This window comes from Asterias rubens, chromosome 13 (assembly GCF_902459465.1).
Source record: "Asterias rubens chromosome 13, eAstRub1.3, whole genome shotgun sequence".
In the NCBI taxonomy this organism is placed as follows: Eukaryota; Metazoa; Echinodermata; class Asteroidea; order Forcipulatida; family Asteriidae; genus Asterias; species Asterias rubens.
The window spans coordinates 11,629,652-11,649,365 of record NC_047074.1 but is presented as its reverse complement, the minus strand read 5'-3'; the positions used below and the strand labels follow the sequence as shown (position 1 = coordinate 11,649,365).

The 19,714-nt window shown below is 39.2% G+C and overlaps 2 protein-coding genes across 4 annotated transcripts; one reads left to right on the top strand and one right to left on the bottom strand.

The window, feature by feature from the left end:
* Nucleotides 1–244: 244 nt before the first annotated feature.
* On the bottom strand, nt 245–9,608 carry LOC117298430 (apoptosis-inducing factor 2-like). 2 transcript variants are annotated; one of them, XM_033781689.1, is made up of 7 exons: nt 9,294–9,608; nt 5,710–5,897; nt 4,931–5,166; nt 4,591–4,795; nt 3,687–3,839; nt 2,861–3,058; nt 245–1,516 (listed from the first exon to the last, which is right to left on the bottom strand). In XM_033781689.1, the coding sequence occupies exons 2-7, from the start codon at nt 5,882–5,884 to the stop codon at nt 1,350–1,352; spliced, it is 1,134 nt and encodes a 377-aa protein (XP_033637580.1). In that variant the 5' UTR covers nt 5,885–5,897; nt 9,294–9,608; the 3' UTR covers nt 245–1,349. The 2 variants fall into 2 exon arrangements, with proteins under 2 accessions (XP_033637580.1, XP_033637579.1); XM_033781688.1 differs by having other exon boundaries at nt 5,710–5,892; nt 9,294–9,607.
* A 3,219-nt stretch (nt 9,609–12,827) lies between these two features.
* On the top strand, nt 12,828–19,010 carry LOC117298428 (glycoprotein 3-alpha-L-fucosyltransferase A-like). Of its 2 annotated transcripts, XM_033781686.1 has the most exons (3): nt 12,828–12,900; nt 13,171–13,211; nt 17,252–19,010. In XM_033781686.1, exons 2-3 carry the CDS (start codon nt 13,200–13,202, stop codon nt 18,527–18,529), a joined length of 1,290 nt encoding a protein of 429 aa, XP_033637577.1. In that variant the 5' UTR covers nt 12,828–12,900; nt 13,171–13,199; the 3' UTR covers nt 18,530–19,010. The 2 variants fall into 2 exon arrangements, with proteins under 2 accessions (XP_033637577.1, XP_033637578.1); XM_033781687.1 differs by lacking the exon at nt 13,171–13,211 and having other exon boundaries at nt 12,849–12,900.
* The last annotated feature ends 704 nt before the right edge of the window (nt 19,011–19,714 follow it).

Sequence of the window (19,714 nt, the reverse complement as noted above, 5' to 3'; positions counted from 1 at the left end):
TTATATTGTCGCATGCAACATATGTCCTCTATACAATACTAACCGGACGAAATTATTGCATGTGCAATAATGTCCGCCGGACGGTTTTGCATATGCAATCAGGCATATGCAATTGTGTCCACCCGGACACATTTGCATATGCAGTAATGCATGGCGGACACAAATTGCATCTGACACCGGCTCCGTAGAAGTAAAATAATAAATAGTAATTTTGCACGTATCTACCAAACAAGGTACTCAAGGCGCTGAGTATATACATCTGCTTTATTATACATGGCATTTTGTTAGTCGCACGAAAACCAAAATAACACCAAGAAATATTCCCCATATACAGTAGAGTGTTATGACAAACACGTTCTTGTTTTAGAATTGGCGCAGGACAATTCACATCTATTCTAATTGGACAAACATAACTTTATAAATTGACGTATTAAACTGACTGTAGCTGGCTTAACTCTGAATTATCATTCCAATTTAAAGAAGCAAGATCTGATTTGTGGCCAATTTGAACCAACATAATATCAACTTAACAAAGTTATTTTAATTATATTTTAGTTAACCTATGAGAAGTATTTTAGTACATTCTATTATGTCAAAAAGTCCACAGTGGGTGATATTTAATGGTCAGACAGAAGAAGAATTACGTGACGACACACTCACCACATGATATCATACTGCAGGCTGGGATAGCTAATTTGATAATAAATTAGATGACATTAAATAGTCAGACAGTTGTCAAGTTTGACATCGGCCTCAAAGGCTACACAAAAAAACCGACTGTCTCCTTTGCAGTGACGTAGCGTATACTCCTTAATGTCATAAACAGGGAACCCAACAACACGGAAAATTATTTACAAAGATCCATATACATTTTAAAAATATTTTAAAAACAAAAATATATGTTTATAAACGTCTACAGAATAAGACTGAAATCGGGAAAAACACACACAGATGTAGTTCTATCCACTCCTGTGGTCGAATCAAAGGAACGGCAGAATTTGTAAGAAAAGAAATCGTGAAGATCACATATTTTTACATAAAACTTACACGGTCTAATGATGAAGCTAGTTGAAAACATCTCTTGAAATAATTCTGTCTGAAACGTGATTATTGTTGAGAAATAAATAATCTAATTTTGAGTTTGAAGTTTATCTCTGAGAAGCGTTTTAGTAGTTTTTTTCGCATCGATGTAGAGCAAAAACGGTTTTTTCACTATTTCCTCTAGACCCAGATGTCGGATCGATCTCAAACTTCTAAAGGTTTGTCAGTTATGTATAACATGGTGGATTACACTGCCAGCAACAGTTTTTGTTAAAAATGTTCCTTTAAATCACACACATTTGTAACTCTCAGAGACAAGTCTCAGTGGGCATTGTTTGTTTCATCTCGCCCCAGTATTTTGGTAGAAAGAGATGCTCGCTCTTGATCTTTCGTGATAAGAAGGTGCCAAAGACCCAGTTTCCAACCTGGAACATTCCGCCATTGCGTCCAATTGGTAGAATCATCATAACACCCACTGTTATATGAAAAGAAAAAAAAAAATACAAAAATTATGTTTCATACAACGCCAAAAATAATATACTACTTGGTTTTTAAATAGATGTTAATGTATGGGTAAAAACCAAAAATTAATACTTGGTTTTTGTATAGCGCTTTATCACACCCTTAAGGGGCACATCAGAGCGCACAATTTTTTGTTCATGCAAGGTATGTGGAGCTACGATTTGAAGTACGAGACCTATTCCTTTATTTAAAGGCAGTGGACACTATTGGTAATTACTCAAAATAATTATCAGCATAAAACCTCACTTGGTTACGAGTAATGGGGAGAGGTTGATAGTATAAAACATTGTGAGAAACAGCTCCCTCTATTAAAAAAAGACGTACCGGTATTTTTCAAGAAAGAAGTAGTTTTCACCAAATTTGATTTTGAGACCTCAACTTTTAGAGGTCTCGAGAAGTGAGAAGACTGTTCTTTGACAATTACAAAGAGTGTCCACCACTGTCTTTAAAGCACCGTGTAGTGGTTTACAAGGGGCTGTGGCGCAATATACAACCACTGCAATCAAACAAGGAACACCGGGATGAACCCCTTCTCTTTTCGTCATAAAATGCACTGGGTTCTTTTTCGCACGGGACCAATGGCTTTACGTCCCATCCGAAGGACGAATCAATGGTTAAGTGTCTCATTTAAGGACACACGTGCAGACAACCAGTTGTGTTTAAAAAGGGAAAACATTTGAAGTATAGAAATTGATTAAACAAGACACTTAACCATTATTGCCACATCCTTCAGATGGTATTGATAAAGTCGTAGGTCTCATGTGTTGTGTACGCACGCAAAAGAACCCAGTGCACTTTTTATCGAGAAGAGAAGGGGTTCGTCCGAACTGATTGGCTGCACATAGCCTTGTTCAAGGCTCTTAACATAAGCACCGGCCCGCTCTGAATTCACGAACTGCACCTAGATACTATACTGTACAGTTGATACCGTGGGGTCGAAGGTATCAACGAGGTATCAACGAGGTTACAAAACGAGGCCGGTATCAAGTACTGTTATGAAACGTGCAGTTTAGTATCTATGTAGTTCGTGAATTCAGAGCGGGTCGATGCTTGCGTAAGAGCATTGGACAAGGCTTGGCTGAACACAGCGCCACAGCACCTTGTAAAAAATGATTACCTCTGCTTGTTAATTCAAACATACATTCTGAAAATATTGATCTGCGATGGCTCTGGGGTAGCAACAGCAATCATGTTCATGACGTACCCTTTATCTGCCTAAATTCCATCAATGACATAAATCCCCAAATACTCTGTCCCGCTACGACAATGGAATTTATATGATGCAGACATTACTTACTACTTTTCCAGCTTTTAAGGCCTCTCTTTTCGACGCTGTACCATATATTATCAGCAGCTAACTCCCCTTGGGCACCCGCCACGTAAGCCAACCCTGCACCAGATTCTGAACAGTCCCCGATAGCGAAGACGTCCGTGAGCCCTTCAACTTGGAGGTGTTCATTGACCCTGATTTGCCCACGTTCTGTCATACTGCTTTCTGGTATTAAACATTCACAATAAAGAATGGCATTGATTAGATGTAGTCTGCTATATAGCAACCCGTGCACCATAATGTGAGACTTTGGGACGCTAGGTGGCAGCAGACTTACCAGGTAAATTTCCATTGTTTACGTAGTTTGAAGCATGCGCACATTACCGAGAACAATGGATTTTACCTGGTAAGTCTGCTACCACCAAGTGTCCCGAAAGTCCACTATTGGTGCCTGTGTCCCAAGGAAATCTGTCTCCTGTTACACACCGGTATAGCAGTATATTATGTCACCCGGAGATTCACTCCCCCCTATGGCAAACTGTGTACAACACTGCTTCCGTGAATCACCCTCCTCCAGTCCATGTTAATTTCCAGTAGGGGACAGAATCTACGGCGGACAAAATTCCATACTCGTCAGGAGCCGATTTCCCGAAACTTTATGCAACTGCGTAAAGTCCACTTCCGCAGCGTTTATGACATAAGTTGCGCCATAAAAGTTGCGCAAGTGGACTATCAGTTGCGTCTCCCATGTGTTTCAGGAAATACTAATAGCCTTATTTACATGTGTAAAAAAAAAATTAAAAAAAATTAAAAATCTATAATTATGTAATTAAAGATGGTAAGGCTTTCTTACGAAGTGACTTAGAGTACGTGGTGGATGATTTGACTGGCTTCCCGATGCACACGATGGCAAGATCAGCCTGGATCTCAGTCCCTTTGTTTGTCTTTACGGTACACTTGGAAGATCCATCCCTGGGGATGTCGTTGAGATTAGATACTTTTTCGCCTGAGGAAAAACAAATATTTCCCCAAAACACAATATTCAGGTTTTTTTTTCTCCCGACCGGGGGAAACACAAACACAGGAGTGCTCAGTGGGAGACTTTGGGATGCTAGGTGGTAGTAAATTTCCATTGTTTACGTAGTTTTTGAGCACGCGCACATTACAGAGAACAATGGATTTTACCTGGTAAGTCTGCTGCCACCAAGCGTCCCCACAGTCTCCCATTTAAGTAAACGAGAAAAAGACGATGGATAAAAGAACAGGACATATTAATACTTTAAAAAAAATCAACAATTTGTTCAGACATTTCGATACGCCAGATGGAAGCAGACTTATAACCAGAAAGTCTTGACAATACTAAGGATTGGGAGAGAGGGAACAAATAATAAAAATTTGTGAATAAGGCAGGATAAAAAGGGGATATCTGTGGGGAATAGGAAAACATAAGGCAATGCGACTAGGTTCCTAGTCATTTCCTACTAGGATGTTCTGACCATGGGGTTGAATGGATGGTTTCATGTTAATGTTCTTATTTTTAACAACTTTTATTTTAACGGCAGTAAAGGTTTGCGGTAACACCGTGTAACAATCTCTGAATGAGTTAGTGGTTCTGAAAAGAACCGTTGGTTTTAACTATGAACTCTTCAGTTGAAACCAAACGGTTCTTGATTCGTTTCATTTAAGAGATTATCATTACATGATGTTACCGCAAACCTGTTCTACTTCCATCATGCAAAGTTTCAAATTCTACTTACCAAGAACTAGTTTGACTCCCTTGGCGGTGAGTTGGTCCTTGATTCCATCCCTGAATGCAGGCCTTAGGCTATCACCCTCGACGAGATAATCTCTGGAGTGAACGACAGTTACAGACTTATCGGGGAAGTCGGTGGCAATCTCACCTGCCATCTCAAGCCCTACGGCCCCGCCACCGATGACTACAATCTCCTTGGCAAGCTTGACCTTGGAAAAAAAAATTAAAAAATCAATCACAATCTCCTAAAGGGAAATTTAGAACTATTTTTTTTTCAAGTTCAACACAATCAAAAAAATTAATAAACAAATCCTAGTATAACAACCACTGTTATATATCCCTACCTTCTGCAACATGCCTGTATACTTTGATACGTAAACATCGGTGTCCTCTCCACCCTCGACGTTACCGGGAAACCCTCCCTGGCTCCCCGTACCTATGATGAGATAGTCGTAGCCAATCGACTCGCCTCCGGACAGAAGCACCTCTTTCGAATCTACGAGGATCGCCACGACGGTTCCACGTTTGAAACTCTTGCCGTAGGTTGGCTCGTATGGGATAAACGTCTTACCGGCGAGGCCTTCGAACATCAAGAAGAAAGACAAGATCAATTTTAAACCAGCTTTCTCCAGACGGCGATCAGAGCATACTGATCGAAACGTGGAATTAAAACCAATGCTCTTTTCAGAACCACCCCAACTCATTGAGAGATAACCATCAAAGGGATGTTATTGGCCCAATGACCTGGGGACTAATAGAAGTGCATTGATACGGTCTATTGTGGTATGCGCTATATAAGAACTTGTTATTATCATTTTTATTATTATTATTACTACATGGTGTTATCGAAAACCTTTTAATCGTATTCCCACCATGCAAAGTTTAAAATATTTATTTAATAACTTCAAACCAAATTTATTCAAATTTTGTTACTTTACTGCCCAAGCGTCACTTTTCTCAAGTGATCGAGCAAAGTATAGGATTCCCTACACTGCAAGACAATTTCTCCAGATTTCAAAACTAATAGTTTATGTGGACTGTTTTCTTTGAAAACACAAGCGCGTGGTGGCGAACGTTATTTGAGACTTGTCCCCCACCTCAGACGCTTTACAAATCCTCTTACCGTCCTCAGTACAGGCGCGTAGAGCAGCTAGGCAGTGATGAAAAGCCTCCTTTGAATCGATCAGAGTCAGCTGACATTTCCCGAGGAGTTTATTGGCTGCAGCGACACCACCGTAACCACCACCGATAATGACGACACGTTTGCTCTCCAGCTCCAGGCTGTGGGAACTTCCCATCGTGACGTCTACCCTTGAAAGAGACACAAAAATTTGCCATTAAAGACCTTTATCATGCTGACTACATCTTGGTCATGTTCCTCATATCGAATAACAATAACGAATGCTAATTAATAATTTTTCAAATAAGAACCAGACTATTTTGTTCTTACAGCCTCGGTTTGGTAACATTTATATTAATGGGAGAAATTCAAGATGAGTGACCATGATACAGGACTATTGGTAACTCAAGAGGGTAGCTCTGTCGTTCCATGGTAAACAGCGTTACTTGAAAAATTAATTACATTTTTGGAAAGCAACTACACGAACCATAACATGACGTTACTTCAGAGGGAGAAGTTTCTCTCAGTGTATACTATCAACAGCTCTCCACTGCTCTCTAAGTGGGTTTCATGCTTTTTAGTAAGTGTTATTTTAAAAGAGTGACACTAAGCCGCACTTTTATGAGCGGTCTTAACCCCGCAGTCAACCTGGGATCTAGACTTGATTCAAGTCACGTTCTCGTGAGAGAGGTTCCTAAAATGTAAGCGTATCGCGCCAACCACACTACTAGCAAACAAGCCGTATAGCAGTCAAAATGTGGTCCCAAAACAGGTTGGGGAATGCATGCAGAAAACAATAGTTTTCTCCCGATGGCGTGTTATGGGATTGGGACTTCAGTCAAGTTAGCCTTTGATCAAGGCACACGCGGCGGCGGCAACCCCAGATATCACGCACGAAAAAAGACCAGCGCGAGCGGCAAAGTCGCGCTCCGCCGCTCGCGCTGGTCTTTTTTTTTTTAAGTGTGATATCTGAGGTCCCGCTTGACATCTGGGGGTGCCGCAGTGCGCCTTGACTAAAGGCTACAGTCAAGTCTACCCGGAATCAAGAGGCACATCAAGCACGAGGCACTGAACGGCAGGAAAGTAGACTATAAACATAGTAACCGGTAAACCGTGACTTTGGATGTCCTCGTCAACGTTGCTTCAATGGAGTTAATCCTAGCTCAAGAGGTCAAGGTCACGTCTTCCACTTACGCTACGTCACCTAAAATTGATGTTCGGAAACAATTTCTGTGGCCACTGATCGAGTGAAGCAAACACTCACGCACCACATACATAACTTGTAAAAAGTATTTATTTACTTAAAATGTAATGTTCATAAATTATGTACATGAAGTAGGCCTACTGATCAGATGCCTTGTTTTGTTTTTGAGAAAAAAAAGCACATGTGCGTTTTAAAGCATTCGCACAGCATCGGTTAACAGTATTGTCCAACGGCCCACACTTGTGTATCACAACCTACAGTGTATACTTTGTATAAAATAACATCGGTTATCGGACAGAGTCTGGAGAAAATAACAGAAAACCACCCTTGTTTCCGCCAATTCGCCGTGTCATGACATGTGTTTAAAATAAATCTGTTATTCTCGATATATATCGAGAATTGATTATAACTGTTTTAATGTTTTTAATGTTTTTTTAAAGGTTTTATGCTAATAATTATTTTGAGTAATTACCAAGTGTCCACTGCCTTTAAAGGCAGTGGACACCTTTGGTATTGTCTAAGACCTGTATTCTCACTTGGTGTATCATTTTGGGGGTTTCGAAGTTGCAACATAATTATAATAAAAGAACAAAAACACAAACACCCTTGTTGCACAAATTGTGTGCTTTCAGATGCCTACAAAAGACTTCGGGTGTGAAGTCTTTATTGAGTGAGAAATTACCTCTTTCTCAAAAACGATATTGTTACTTCAGTAGGGACCCGTTTCTCACAATGTTTTATGCTATCAACAGCTCTCCATTGCTTGTTACCAAGTAAGTTTTATGCCAACAATATTATTTTGAGTAATTACCAAAGGTGTCCTGAGGGGTGGATTTCACAAAGGTAGTCCTAACTTAGGACTAGTCCTAGGCAATGCTATAAAGAGATAGGACCAGTCCTAAGTTAGGATGAGTTACTGGTCCTAACTTAGGACTGATGGTCCTACATGTATCTCTTAGCATTGCCTCCTAATTTAGGACTGGTCCTATCTCTTTGCATTGCCTAGGACTAGTCCTATGTTAGGACTACCTTTGTGAAATCCATTTAACAGTAATTGCTGTAGATTGTAATTGGCATGAACTGACTCACGGTTAAGATCGAGTGATAATTATTATGATTGATTTCACATGAGGCCTCACACAGTACAAACTTGACTTCTCTATTATAGAGAGAGGTCTGCACAAAATTACCTCACCATTGAGGTAATTTTCTTCAGTCCTCCATGCTCAAACGTAAAGAGAGGAAAGGCTCAACAAGACTTGGTTTTTGTTTTCTTTTTTTATTTTCAATGGTTTATCAGCCAAACCCCTAAACGAAGAAATCATCAACAGTGATAGGATCATAGAGTTATATATAAGAACTAGAGGGCGCACGAATGATGTTTCGTGCACAAACGCCACAGGACCGCAAGATGACAAGCGCGTCATTCTGCACGCGCGTTGAATATGAAATACACGTTTGAGGTTTTTTTTATTGAACGCTCACGCGTTGCTGTTTGGTCAACTTACAAAATGACCGCACAAACACACGCTGTGAGATGCCAGTTTTGTCAACTTAGAAAATGGCCGCCTGCGCGCATGCCGGAGCGCAAATATAGGCCAGTGCGCCCTTCACTAGTTCTTATATATAACTCTATGGATAGGATAGATTGATGGGGAAAAATGTCCGTATCCGACTGTCACCTTTTGGGGGCTGGTCATCTCGCCACCAACAAAGTTGCCCCCTGCAAAGTCGCCCCCTAACCGGCTCGCCCCGAGTTGTTACAAAGTCGCCCCCTGACAATATCGCCCCCAAACAATGTCGCCCCCTAGCAAAGTCGCCCCCTGACAATGTCGCCCCCAGCCAATGTGAGCTGGGTAGGGGGAGACTTTGCAGGGGGCGACTTTGTTGGTGGCGAGATGACCAGCATTCCACCTTTTCACCCAGTGTTAATACGAAAAGCAGGGAATTATTTCACCCAGCAGTAGCAACAATAGTAATTTCTTAGAGTAGCAACTGAATTATTTTGCAGAGCATTTTGCTCTCATACACAATTATACAGGGGAAATCATTCACATCAAAAAATGAAGTCTGAATGAAGAAATCAATGAATGCCCTAGCTAGATGGCCACACAATACTATTTTCATGGTGAGAATGAAATTATGATGAAACATGACAGTCAGAAACAGACATACTGCATCTTGCATGCCGCATAATAAAGGCATCAATTAATGCATGGCCAATAGGCCAACAGGCCAACGTACTCAACAATGTCGGTTTGTCAATGCATGGTCAATGCATGGTCAATGTGTGAGGTTATATACATGTAGTTAGGATCCGATAAGTATTTATTATTCTATGCAAAAGCAAGACAGATCATGGTAATAATAGTCAGATACATACCGCGGGTTTTCACTGTGAGCTGTGAAAGAGCAGTCGATGTGTGCCCCGTAGTAGTAGTACCGGCAAGGGTGGGTGTATATGCTTTACATTTAATACGTGGTGGCTAGTCTCCCATCCATAGAGTAAGGACAGCTCTATGCTAGTCCGTACCGACAGTCCCAGTGCGCCTGCGATACAAACCGCTGACAACCAGACCGTACCTATTACAATTGCCTACACTAAGTTCAACTTCAATCAAGTGCTACAATTTCTGCATATAATTGTAATTGTCAGCGTACTCTGGGCATGTGTATCGTAGGAGGTCCTGTTTTCGACGTGTCCCTAAAATCGTGGCAAATCTTTTACCTCTCTGTGCGCGATGTAAACAGTCCCTAGATAAAAATTGTGTGGTTTTATTTGCCAAGCAAAGAGTCTCCTCTCCCTTGACCAAAACTTAGAAACATGTAAGTCTCCACTGGATATTTGCACTTGTAAATGCAAAAAGTTTGGTATTTTAGGCATTTCTACAAGGTATAAAAAAAGGTCATAATGTTGAGGCCATTTAAAAATATTTGCCCACCGAAAAAGTTTCATCAAACACTATTTCAATTCACAATTCATGATGATCAAATCATGTGACTGAATTTTGCTGAGCATTCTGGAAAAAAAAATACAGAGGCTTATAGAAGCCATGTGCCTTATATCATTTTCTAAAAAAAATTTAGATTTTTTTTTTAACCCTCCGATCAATATTATTATTAATATTAATATTTAAACGATCAGCTTGTTGGTTCAATTATCACTGTTTATTTGTACGCTTTATTATAAATTTTAAGAGAAAAAAAGGGAAAAAAAAAAAAATCAGATTTGAAAGCCAATGATTATTCACACTTTTTATTAAATTATTAATTAATTTTTGCTATTTTTTTCAAATTACCATGGTAATTTTAAAATTTAATTAAAAAATATTTTGAATTAAACGAAGACAACTGCTGGCTATAGAGTCATACACAGAGTCTCAAAGAACACTTGTAGTCACTGTAGATGTTTCTTCCATGTGTGGCTTCACCGTGAAACCATGCTTTCTTGTTTGCTGTGAAAACAGGAAAAACTCAAAACAAATGGGGCCAGTTGAAGTCATCAAAGATCGGTGTGTAGTGTGAACATTTCAATGTCCATCAAGTTTTCATATATTATGTTTGCATACTTCATATTAACAAAAGAAGGTAATTAGGGCATCGGTTGATATAAGGCATAATAGCGTGAAAACTGGTAAGGGGAGGATACGTTTCTTAAACAAAGATGGATGAAAATGTCACGGCTATCCCCGTCGAATAATGAGTCAGCAAAATCAACACAGGTTCTGTTTTATAATGGCAAGATATCAGGTACATACTGTGTTGTGGACGCGAGAGATACAGTATTCCTGTGTGAGACCCTGAATGGTTCTGTTGCTTATGAGTCAACTCGGTCCCAAGTCAACTCGGTCCCAGTCAACTCGGTCCCAAGTCAACTCGGTCCCAAGTCAACTCGGTCCCAAGTCAACTCGGTCTCAAGTCAACTCGGTCCCGAGTCAACTCGGGCCCAAGTCAACTCGGTACGTATGGTTGACGGGAAGTTCTTTCTGGGCGAAAAACAATGAGTTCAAATGTATGGCTCTCAACAATTAACATTAAATTGACAAACAGTAACAATTTAATCCTCTTCGAGATGTTTATTTTATCAACAAATTTTATAAAAAAGTACGATTTCTGAGAAAATTGATGTTTGGTTAAAAAAAAAAAAATAACTTTCCAGTTAACTTACACGTAATAAAAATCAAAACACAGTAAGTAAACTTTTACAAGAACATGATAAATATAGGATTTGAGCATGATTTGAGGCATTGCATGGTGAGGTATCGATATCTATTTGGTTTCCCAGGTCAAAATTCCAGTTGAACCTAGTTAAACTGGGTTTAACTTTTGGAACAAGTTGAAAACCAGTTGATAAACTAGTTAAACACAGTTAATACCAGTTGGTTTAATACGGAAAATGGACAGAAACCTATTTGGTTTATAATTTCAACCTAGTTGAACTCAGTTAAACCTAGTCCAAACCAGTTGGTTAATAGTGGAAAATGGACGAGTTTGGTCACTATCCAGTTGAACCAGTTGACACCAGTTAACTAGGTTCAACTGGAATTTTGACCTGGGTCGCGGTAACACCGTGTGTATCTACTTGCCAGGTAGATTTTGTTCTTAGATAACTGTCTTGCTTAATACCACTACCGCGGAGTAGATTGTTCGTGTGTTTGGGAAAATAAATATTATTATTAACCAATAAAATAATTCAAAAAAGTTAAATTTGGCCGAAGGACCGAGTTGACTTCGGACCGAGTTGACCTGAGACCGAGATGACTTGGGATCGAGATGACTTGGGACCGAGTTGACTTGGGACCGAGTTGACTTGGGACCGAGTTGACTGGGACCGAGTTGACTTGGGATCGAGTTGACTGGTACCCGTTCTGTTAATGACCCGGAACTAAGGCCGTGTCCGAAACGGCGACTTCGGCTACAGCTACGGCTAGATCGCGCGCGTTTGCTATTCTTCAACACTGGTAGACGCGCTGATCTAGACGTAGCTGTAGCTGAAGTCGTCGTTTCGGACACGGCCTGTGATCACGGCGCGCATGTCGCGACTATCTAGTGGGATCGTAGACTTGATTCAAGTCTTAGATCGCGGTTATTCCTCGCATCTCAGCCACGAAAAACACCCCCACATTATTTGCTATCACGCGCCCTGCTTGATCGTAGGCTAATGGCGAAGGTTAATCACAAGAGGGCGCTGTTTAGCGGCTTTCAGTGTGACTAACATTAATTTTGTACCTTCAATGTTTTTTAAACCTTATTGTGACGTTCTGCACGTCGTTGCCGATGTTAGCGTTTTAAGGTTTTATCTAGCAAGTTTACAATTGATACGATTTTTAAATGTAAACATTTTTTTGTAATTTGAAGGTGTTTTCAAAATAATAAAATTGTATGCTGTTTAAAAAAAAAAATCAGTAAATGAAGAATATGCTGTCTCAAGTTGACTTCTTACGGGATGTTTTGACTACCAAATCGCTGTGTATCCTGACTGGAACGATCCGGTCTCGCTTTTAACTCATTTCCATGTAGAATATCACTACATCTACCAATGTATACTATTTGGAGACTGTTGGTGAAATCCATAACGGCACAGTCTGCCGTGTTGTTGTGACTTGTTTTTATATAATTATTTACAGCCTTTTTAGACGTACAAATTTCTCTTAATATAATTGGAGTTGCACCAATTGTTTTTCTTCACATAAAACGACAGATATGTATTCGTTTCAAACTATTGGTGCATTGTCAATAATCTCCAAAAAAGGCCGAACAAGACTGAATTCCATCCAGAAGCCCTTTTGATTAATGTTCATAGTGAGGTCTAGCACGAAAACCCATTATATTTTGCATAATAATAGAAACGCGACCTCAAAGATCAGTGGAGCGCACCCTGCAACGTAGGCCTAAGTTCCAAGGTTAAAATACCCCCATTGAATATTTCCAACTGAATCTTTCTTGAGGGACTTCGGAGCTGTTATTTTTAGTCATTTACTACATACCAGGTAACGTGTATTTCTTTATGATCACAGTTGTTGTAAGTAGTGCATTTAAAATGCCTTATTAGTTACTTCACACGCAAGAAAAATACTCAATGACATCAAATCCAGCAAGATTTTGCGGGTTAGCCGCTGTCGCAGAACGGCACATAGCGACACCCAGTCACGGTGCAGCCATCTTGAATTTCTTCCATTGATATCAATGTTACCAAACCGAGGCTGGATGAACAAAATATTCTGGTTTAAATTTGTTGAAATAATGTTCTTTCATTTCAGAATTGGTACTTTGTGGCAGCAAGCTCAGAATGGCGAAGGCAGTAAGTGCAGTATTCGATGTTAAACTACTTGAAACACTGACTCATTTTAATCATCATTTTTTTTTCAATTTGGTGTGTGCATTTTTGTTTAAAGCCCAATGTCAATTTTGGTACCAGCTGCATGCTTGTAGTTGCTTTATTGTTTATCAGTAGAGCTATACAGGTCAAAATGGAAGCTTCTGTGAGACGTGCTTTCTTTTAAGAGACACATTGGACAACTGAATACGAATATTAATACCGTTATTTGAAACTCTTTTCAAGCCATTATACACTTTCGGTAAACAGTATTGTCCAGGTCCCACACTTCGTGTATCACAACTTATTTATAAAATAAGAAACCTGTGAAAATAATTTTAGGCTCAATCGGTCATCGGAGTCGGGAGAAAATAACGGGAAAACCCACTCTTGTTTCCGCGCATGTCGCCGTGTCATGACATGTGTTTAGAATAAATCCGGTATTCTCGCTATCGAGAATTTATATCGTTTTAATGTTTTCTCAAAAAGTAAAGCATTTCATGGAACAATATTTCAAGAGAAGTCTTTCACCATTACCTTCTGTAAACCCTGTAATATATTTGTAAATCTGTGAACTTTTTTTCTGTACCGAAAGTGTATAATGGCTTTAAAGCCATTGGACCCTTTCGGTACAGAAAAAAACAAAAAAGTTCACAGATTTACAAATAATTTACAGGGTTTACAGAAGGTAATGGTGAAAGACTTCTCTTGAAATATTAGTCCATGAAATGCTTTACTTTTTGAGAAAACGGTAAAACAATATAAATTCTCGTTAGCGAGAATTACGGATTTGTTATAAACACATGTCATGACACGGCGAAACGCGCGAAAACAGGAGTGGGTTTTCCCGTTATTTTTCTCCGACTCCGATGTCCGATTGAGCCTAAATTTCCACAGGATTGTTTATATACAAGTTGTGATACACGAAGTGTGGGACTTGGACAATACTGTTTACCGAAAGCGTATAATGGCTTTAAAGGAACATAACACATTATTATTATTGTGTGTTGTTTTGCTTACAAATTAATAGTTGCTTGCAGTGTAAGCACTTCATGCAATTCACCATAACATAAACTAACAATCCTGTAAAAGGTTATTAGATCGATCGGCCTTCCATGGGTCACGAGAAAATAGAGAGAAAAAACACACGATTAAATCAGATTAATTTGCATGACATCGATATTGGGTTCGCCAAGGAACACAAACTCAACAGCCTTAAGTGAATTAATTTATACCATTATAAGAGGGGTTTTCTTAAAACAGTTTGGTAATCGTTTTAACTTTTCTTAAAATCTACATTTCATCTTTTGTGTTCATTTTATCAAGGATCTGTCGATTCCTGATGGAAAAAATTAGTTATAATTCTTAATGACAAAAGGAGAGATTTATTGTTCGAACGAGTGACTGGAACCGAGAGGGTTCTCACTCTAGCCTGGAGTTAGTGAAAAATAATAATATTGAGTTTTTATATAGCGCTTTTTCACTCCCTACGGGTGTCTCAAAGCGCTTCAAGGTATTAACCCTGGTCATCACTCCTTAAACCATCTCAGCTCCCTGGGGAGTATACAGCCTCGTGCAACAAATGCGCTACTCGGCTAAATCAATCACAAGAACCATCTCTGCCCTCACAGGTACCCATTTACCCCTGGGTGGAGAGAAGCAATACTAGTTAAGTGTCTTGCTCAGGGACACAAGTGTCACGACCGGGATTCGAACGTGGACTGATAATAACATTGAAACGCACACGGCCACCGAAACAGTGGTTTACATGCAAATGTATATCGTGCATGATATTTCTGGCATTCAAAGGAACTCTTTAGGTAGAGCCTCATTCATTTCTTATGACTTTAATTTTAACAAAAATTGTATAGCAATAACCTGTCCTTTTGAACAACCCAATGGATGAGCAAACTCCAAGCATGACATGTACGCTCACAGTTTGAAACTAAGGGCAGTGGACACATTGGTACTTACTCAAAATAATTATTAGCAAAAACCTGTCTAGGCAACGAGTAACGGGGAGAGGTTGATAGTATAAAACATTGTGAGAAACGGCACCCTCTGAAGTAACGTAGTTTTCGAGCAAGAAGTAATTTTCCACGAATTTGATTTCGAGACCACTGATTTACAATGTTGAGGTCTCGAAATCAAGCATCAATAACATCCGATCCAGTCGGAACAGCTATTGTTTTCGTCGAGATTTTTATTATTTAGCTGTTCCGATCCAGTCGGAACAGCTATTGTTTTCGTCGAGATTTTTATTATTTAGCTGTTCCGATCCAGTCGGAACAGCTATTGTTTTCGTCGAGATTTTTATTATTTTTGTTATTATTATTATTAGCTGTTCCGATCCAGTCGGAACAGCTATTGTTTTCTTTGAGATTTTTATTATTTTTATTATTATTATTATTATTATTCTTTGTTTCCGCCTAAAACCCCATAGCGTTTGTACAGCGTTTTTGTTTAGGCCCCGTCTCCTAAAGTATAAGGATAAAAGAGTTAAATCATTATATCAAATTGAAGCTCAGAACATAAGCTTTACTGTAACAAAAAAGTGTTAAAATTCTTAATTAATTAACCACGTGGTCTTCATTTGAATTTTTAATTTGTAAACTTGATGTCCACGGTTAATGCAATACAAAATTGAGATTTTGCAAAAGGCATTGGATTGGGGTAAGTTGCATACCAACGTGTACCTTATGAAATTTATTAGTACGAAAAATACAATTTTAAGACTGTGACGTCATCACATGTTAATTTATGCTAATTAGAAGCTTTAATGAGCTTTTCTTTGCAGCACTATATCTCAAGAAGTGTACGGCCGATTTCAAAGATTTTTTCAGTATTAGACTCATTAGGCATATGGGAATTGCCTCGGGTAACCGTGACCCCGATATTCAAAAGAATATCCATATAATAGATTTGTCTGGTGTATAAACTGATGTCCCAGCCATTGGATTTTCGTGTGTTTTTGCTAGATTCCTCGCTCCCCAACCAAAGTGACTACAAAACGTCTCTAATGGATAACAATGGTATATTTCGAAATGTTTTTTTTCCCAGCAAGAGTTGTGGGGCCCAATTTATCTAGTATTTATTTTTGGTATTTTGTTTATCTGTTTCATTTAAATATATGGTTAAGTTTTATTTTACGCTAACTGTTGTGTTTGTTCTTCCTGTAAATTTGAATTGTTTTGCCGCTACATAAGATTACACCCACTAAATAGAATTGCTTACATTGCTTTCTTCGTTAGAAAAAAAGGGGGGGGGGGTCCGTACTCGTTAAGGTTTGCTTTTTATGGGCCCCTCCATCCCCTACATGTGTTTTGCATTGATTTTTAGTTTTTGTTTTCTATTATTGTACGATTGCATTTGCTTGTAATAAATGATTTATTACCTTCTGTGTAGACTAAGCAAGTCTCGCGCGTATTTGAACTTGCGTATTTGAACTTGCGGGACCATACGCCAAGTACTATACAACCGATTTTCAATCCTGTTTGTTTAGTTTTATCCTCCTAAGGCATTACAAATAAACTTTGAAAATCCATGACCCCAAGTTGACCTCTACTTCCGGGTCAACCAGAAGTGGCACCATATCTCAAGAACTACACAACCGATTTTTTAAACTTTTTTTCAGTTACAGACTCCTTGGGCGTTAGAGATTAGCCTTAGGTTACCGTGACCCCATGAAGTGGCACCGTAACTCAAGACACTGTACAGTATTTTTCAAACATTCAGTTATAGACTCCTTGGTATTGTTAACACATAATCAAAGTAAAAGAACACGGAACAGCTTTGTGTTTGTTTACAAACACCTAATGTCTAGTTTTATGTTTATGATGGTACACACCAAGTGAGAACACTGGTCTTTGACAATTACCAAACGAGTACAGTGCCTTTAAGATTACAACGAAAATGATGAACCTAGTAATATGATTTGATGTGTGAAGTCTTTAACTTCCCTCTCAACAATAATTGCAAAATTGGGGTTTACAAGAATGTATTGCTCTTTTTGTTTTCCTCTTTAGAGAGACATCTTCTTGGGCGTTATAAGCGTTGGTCTGATTGTTCAAGGATGTTACTTATTGACGATGTTACCAAGCGTCTACAAACATGTTAAGAACATTGTTCACATTACAAACAATCTCACTCGTGTGAACGATAGACCACCTATCATGAGAAGATTCCGCAGCAAATTGCCCACCAATACAAATATGACTAAATTACGTACTAGCGATCAAACCACTGGCAAGAAAATATCATCAACCTCGTCTACAGAGGGCCAATGTCACTACATGGTTCAAGTGCACGACACAGATGAACAAATTAAGAAATTGAACAGAATATCTCAAACCAACATACTCTGTGATAATCACTGCAACATTGAGCTTATAGTCGCCAATGAAAACAACAAGTTTAAAGGAATGGATGCAGTTGTCTTCCATATAGCGAAAAGCCGAATTCCAAAACCCCTCCCTGCACCAGCAAACCCCAAACAGACGTGGATATATTTCTCGATGGAATCCCCGATTTCAAACGCACGGGAAAGAGGTTTCCCAATCAACCGCCTACCCGTTCACGCAACCTGGACATACCAGAGGGGCTCCGACATAAGTGTCCCGTATGGAATTTACCGAACAGGGATGCCCGTGACTAATCGGACAAAATCACCCGAAGAATGGGTTGAAGGAAAAAGCAAACTGATTGCATGGATGGCCAGTAACTGTCACCGCACTTCCTGGCCAAGGACTGCCTTTGTACAAGCACTGAATAAGGTTATCCACGTCGATATGTACGGAGGATGCGGAAACCTAAAATGCCCACGAATAAAGAAATGTGACGATGACTTGTTGAGGCAATATAAGTTCTATCTGTCACTAGAGAATGCAGAGTGCGGTGACTACATCACGGAGAAACTCTGGGTTAAAGCGCTCCAGCGAGGGGTCGTCCCGATCGTCAATGGTCCCACGAGAAAAGTTTACGAAGAATTTGCACCGCCCGACTCCTTCATTTACGTCGGTGACTACAAGAACTTGCAAGAACTAGCGGATTACCTAAGACTGTTGGACTCTAAACCCGAATTGTATGCCCAGTATTTCGAATGGCGGTACAAGGGTTCCGTTCGATATTGGAATGCACACGATCCTTCCGTCTGGTGCGATCAAGTTATACCGATAATAGAGAAAGTTAAACGGGGAGAGTTGAAGAGAGTACCGGTTGGAAACAGCCAATTCGCAAGATCGTGTAGGCCTCCTAACAAAGGTCGATCAGTTTCAACTTACGGTGTAAAATGGGTACCTTGGTAAACTAAAATCAAAAGCAACAAGGGAAACTTTGAAGTTCAAAACAGTTTTTTAAAGCAAGGTAATTGATTGGTTGCTATCAACGGAATGATGATTTAAAGGCGAAGTTATCACAAACAAAGAGTAACAACGAAAAAAAGTTGCATAATTTGGTCGGTATTCTGCATGACGTTGAAATCTTGAATGTAGCTGTCAAAATACAAAATTACAAAGTATTTATTTTTAAATTGTCATGGATTTCTAGAATAGTCGAGTAAATTCTTGACAACATCAAAACAAAGTGAGATTAATATAATAATAACGTTATGTTATTACTTTTTGTATTACAATAACAACAATTTAGATTTGGGTGATGACTTGAGCTAGTTTAATTCTCATCATTAAGAAAGTGTTGGGTGACTAAACTCCTTTCTCATTAAAGGCACTTGACACTATTGGTAGCCACTGTTTTTAGTTAGCATTATATATTTTTTGTTAACAATCAATGGAGAGCTGTTGATAGTATAAAACATTGTCAGAAACGGCTTGCTCTGAAATAACGTAGTTTTCGAGAAAGAAGTAGTTTTCCACTTAAATTTGAATTCGGTTTTGAGGTCTCAAAATCAAGCATCTTTATGAAACACACCAATTTTGTGTGACAATGGTGTTCCCCATCATTATCTTGCAACATCTACGACCAATTGAGTTCAAATTTTCACAGGTTTGTTATTTTGTGCATAATAAATGTTGAGATACGCCAAGGGAGAAGACTGGTCTTTGACAGTTGCCAAAGGTGTCCAGTGTCTTTAAGACGGGATAAACAAAGTAATCTCGTATGTCCTTGTTTGAACCTGTGCTTGAAGCTTCTTGTCGGATATGGGTTGTTGGTGTTTCTGAAAACAATCCGAAGACTTTCCGTTTAAAGTCAGTGGACACTATTGGTAAAATGTCAAAGACCAGTCTTCTCACTTGCTGTATCTCAACATGCATAAAAACAACAAAAATGTGAAAATTTGAGCTCGATTGGTCGTCGGAGTTGCGAAATAACAGTGAAAGAAAAAACCAAAACACCCGTGTCACACGAAGTTGTGTGCTTTCAGATGCTTGATTTCGAGACCTCAAATTCTAAACTTGAGGTCTCGAAATCAAATTCGTGGAAAAATACTTGTTTCTCGAAAACTATTTCACTTCAGAGGGAGCCGTTTCTCA

Bases quoted from the DNA above. Each gene is read 5' to 3' on its own strand.
- LOC117298430 (XM_033781689.1), bottom strand. From the start codon at position 5,884: ATGGGAAGTTCCCACAGCCTGGAGCTGGAGAGCAAACGTGTCGTCATT. The intron at 5,167-5,709 runs GTAAGAGGATTT...TGATGTTCGAAG, and splicing joins ACGCGCCTGTACTGAGGACG to GCCTCGCCGGTAAGACGTTT. The intron at 3,059-3,686 runs GTAAGAAAGCCT...GTTTAATACCAG, and splicing joins CACGTACTCTAAGTCACTTC to AAAGCAGTATGACAGAACGT.